This window comes from Aptenodytes forsteri, unplaced genomic scaffold (assembly GCF_000699145.1).
Source record: "Aptenodytes forsteri isolate BGI_AS27 unplaced genomic scaffold, ASM69914v1 Scaffold285, whole genome shotgun sequence".
Taxonomy (NCBI): domain Eukaryota; kingdom Metazoa; phylum Chordata; class Aves; order Sphenisciformes; family Spheniscidae; genus Aptenodytes; species Aptenodytes forsteri.
In genome coordinates, this window is record NW_008794453.1 from 543,548 (window position 1) to 546,660 (window position 3,113).

At 64.1% G+C, this 3,113-nt stretch overlaps 1 protein-coding gene across 1 annotated transcript in view; it reads right to left on the bottom strand.

The window, feature by feature from the left end:
- AMPD2 (adenosine monophosphate deaminase 2) overlaps positions 1-3,113 on the bottom strand; it is a 10,672-nt gene that overhangs the window by 1,136 nt on the left and 6,423 nt on the right. Inside the window, exons 2-13 of the mRNA XM_009290628.2 lie at positions 3,072-3,110; positions 2,777-2,963; positions 2,541-2,682; positions 2,381-2,395; positions 2,232-2,306; positions 1,806-1,935; positions 1,523-1,717; positions 1,205-1,336; positions 923-1,086; positions 660-791; positions 258-416; positions 46-166 (exon numbers count right to left, since the gene is read on the bottom strand). Coding sequence (XP_009288903.1) covers positions 46-166; positions 258-416; positions 660-791; positions 923-1,086; positions 1,205-1,336; positions 1,523-1,717; positions 1,806-1,935; positions 2,232-2,306; positions 2,381-2,395; positions 2,541-2,682; positions 2,777-2,963; positions 3,072-3,110 — 1,491 coding nt within the window. The remainder of the gene's footprint in view (positions 1-45; positions 167-257; positions 417-659; positions 792-922; positions 1,087-1,204; positions 1,337-1,522; positions 1,718-1,805; positions 1,936-2,231; positions 2,307-2,380; positions 2,396-2,540; positions 2,683-2,776; positions 2,964-3,071; positions 3,111-3,113) is intronic.

The window sequence follows — 3,113 nt, forward strand, 5'->3', positions numbered from 1 at the left end:
CCGGCCCCACACCCAGCCCCCGCGGGCACCCCCATCCCCGCTCACCTTGCGGAGCAGCAAGCCATGGGAGATGTTCTCCGAGACCATGAAGCCCGAGACGAGGTGATGGATGGGGCCGGCCTCGCCGCAGTGCGGGCGCAGGACGAAGGTGTGGAAGCCTCGCTTCCTGCAACGTGGGGCCGACCATCATCATCTGACCCCCCCTCGAGACGCCCCCAGGACGGGCGGAGGTGCCGGGGACCCCGAGGTGTCCTTACCGTCGGAGGTGGTTGAGCACCGTCATGTTGGCGTACATGTAGTACAGGTAGTAGGAGTAGGGTGGGTTGTCTTCCTCCACCCAGTTGCCCGGCAAGGGGCTGTCCAGGTTGAAGATGTGATGCTCTGGTTTGGATTCATCATCCACGCTGTCGAAGCCAGGAGAGAGAACCCCGAGGTGGGATGGTCACCCCTCCACCAGGAGATCTGCCCCAGCCCTGAAGCTGGGTCCAGGCTGGGGGTTGCGGGTGTCACCAGTGTCTCCACCTGCGGGAGAGACAACCCCGAGGTGGGATGGTCACCCCTCCACCAGGAGATCTGCCCCAGCCCTCAAGCTGGGTCCAGGCTGGGGGTTGCGGGTGTCACCAGTGTCCCCCGCCCCACCCCAGGAGCAGGACATGGTGCTCACGTGCTCCAGGAAGAGGTGCAGCTCCGGGTGTTGGGCGGGGTGGACGGTGGCCTCGTAGAGGGGCAGGAAGATGTTCTCCAGCATCTCCTGGAAGTTGGCCAACTGCTTCTTTGTCCGGTAGACATCACTGCAGAAGGACGGACCCCCCTCAGAGACGGGTGTCCCATCCCACCCCACCCCAGCCATCAGTGGGGTGTCCTTGGTCTTCCCACCCAGGACATGGCCCCAGCTGAGGGTATCTGCCCCCCCATTACTCACAAGAGCCGAGGCACCTGCACGAGCCAGCGGACGTTGTTGGAGTGGACACGGTGGTTGACGGCCCAGCGGGCCAGCTTGTCCCACTCGTCCCGGGAGCGCCCGTAGATGGAGAGCCGCAGCTCGGCGTTTTGGTACTTGCTCTCCTCCAGGTCGGACATCACCTCCTGCCGGGGAGGGGCAAGTGTCACCCCTCGGCCACCGGGAAGGGGGACGTGGGTGGCATTGCCACCGTGGGCATCAGAGGGAGGGAGATGTGGAGAGTCACCCATCAGGGCCGCTCACCTTGATGATGTGGGCGAAGTACTTCCCCGAGACGCGGTTGTCTGTCTTGATGAAGATCTCCCGCAGGATGGACTCGCCGATGGGGTTGTACTTGGCGTTGAACTTGTCGAAGCGGTGGAAGGTGTTGCGGTCCTGGCAGAGGGACGCAGATGTGAGCTGAGACCCCTCATCACCCCAGAGCCACCGCAAGATCCCTATCCAGAGCCACCGGCATCCCCCACCCCACCCTGGGACAACCCCTGGAGAAGATCCCCCACTCGGGCCAGAGATGGGCTGGGGGCCCCGCTCATCTCCAGGATTTGGGGGTATGCCCCGTACCGCGTGGACGTCCAGCGTGTCCACGCTCAGGTCGTAGGCGGTGAGGTTCATCGTCTCGAAGACCTCCTTGAGCGTCTGCTCCTTGCCCTTCTCCACGTGGACGATTTCATCCAGGTGCTTCTTCATGGCCCGCTTGATGAAGCGCAGGAGATGCTTCTGGTTCATGCAGGACGAGGCGTGGATGTGGGTGTCCACCTGCGCGGCCGGAGGTGATGCTCAGCCCTGAGAGCCTCCAGGTGCTCCCCAGTCAAGCCAGGACCCCCCAGCACGAGCCAGCGGGTACCTTGCGGATGTTGTAGAAGTCGCGGTGGGGCACCTTCTTCTGGGCCGCCAGCTCCTTCATCTCGTTGAGCAGCACATGCATCTGGAACTTGGAGCTCAGGTACTGCAGCCGGCGGTAGCAGAAGGATTTGCTGCCCGAGGTGGGGAGGGGGCGTCAGTTTGGGGGAGAGGAGGGAGAACATCCAGCCCCGGAAGGCTGGTGCCCACCAGGATGAGGGGACGCGGCTCTGGATTCTCGGACCCCCCTCCCTGTGCGTGGTGACCACGGGCAAGGACGGATGCACGGATGTGGGAGCTGCACCAATACCACATGTCATAGCCACCACCATGTCCTCTGGTGCTGTCCCCAAGGTTCTGTCCCCCCCCAAGACACCCCCATGGTGGGACCCCCCCCAGGACACCCCCATGGTGGGACCCTTCTCCTCACATGGGCCCGTTGATGATCAAAGCCATGAGGAAATTCATGTCAGCAATGAACTCCTGCAGGTCAGGGTACGGCAGGGCCCGCGCAGAGCCATTGATGAGCAAAGCCATGAGGAAATTCATGTCAGCAATGAACTCCTGCAGGTCAGGGGGTCCAGCTCCGTGCTCCTGGGGGGGACACAGGTGGGTCATGGGTCACGACAGGGCCCAGCAGACACCCCTTGTCCCCCGCGCCACCCACCGCAGCCCCCCAGCAAACTCATCACACCAGTGAGCGACTGCCCCCCCCGCCACCCCCGGCCCCATGACTCACTTGTCGGTGAGGTCCTGCTTGGTGTAGACGTGCACCACGCCGTCCACCATCTTCAGCCCAAAGCCCAGATCTACCGGCATGGTCTGGGGGTCCCACGTCTCGTAGGGGTGCTGCTCCGCAAACGGGGGGTGCACAGGGGCATCTGCGGCCGGGAGACACCCGAGACATCAGACGGCTCCCCCAAAGCCCCTCCGGCACCTCATCCCAGCATGAGGACCCCACCACCCCCTGCTCACCGGCAGCCACGGGGGGCTCGGGCGCTTCCTCGTAGCCGCGGGTCTCCAGGGGTTTCTCGGAGAGCTCCTGCAGGTACCGGGCGGTGGTTTTGCAGAAGCTCTGCAGCGACAACCCCATGTACTTCTCCCGTAGGAACAACGCCTTCACCACGCTCTTGGCCGCATCCAGAAGGTCCGTGAAGGGCACCTGGGCAGGGGGACACCAAAATAAACCAACCCCAAGGCGGGGGTTGACACCATGAAGACCCTGACCCAGCCTTGGTGGGTGGGTGGGTGGGTGGGGGGGGAGGCTCACCCCGCACTTCTCCTCCCCGGAGATGGGGACCCGCTGGAACTA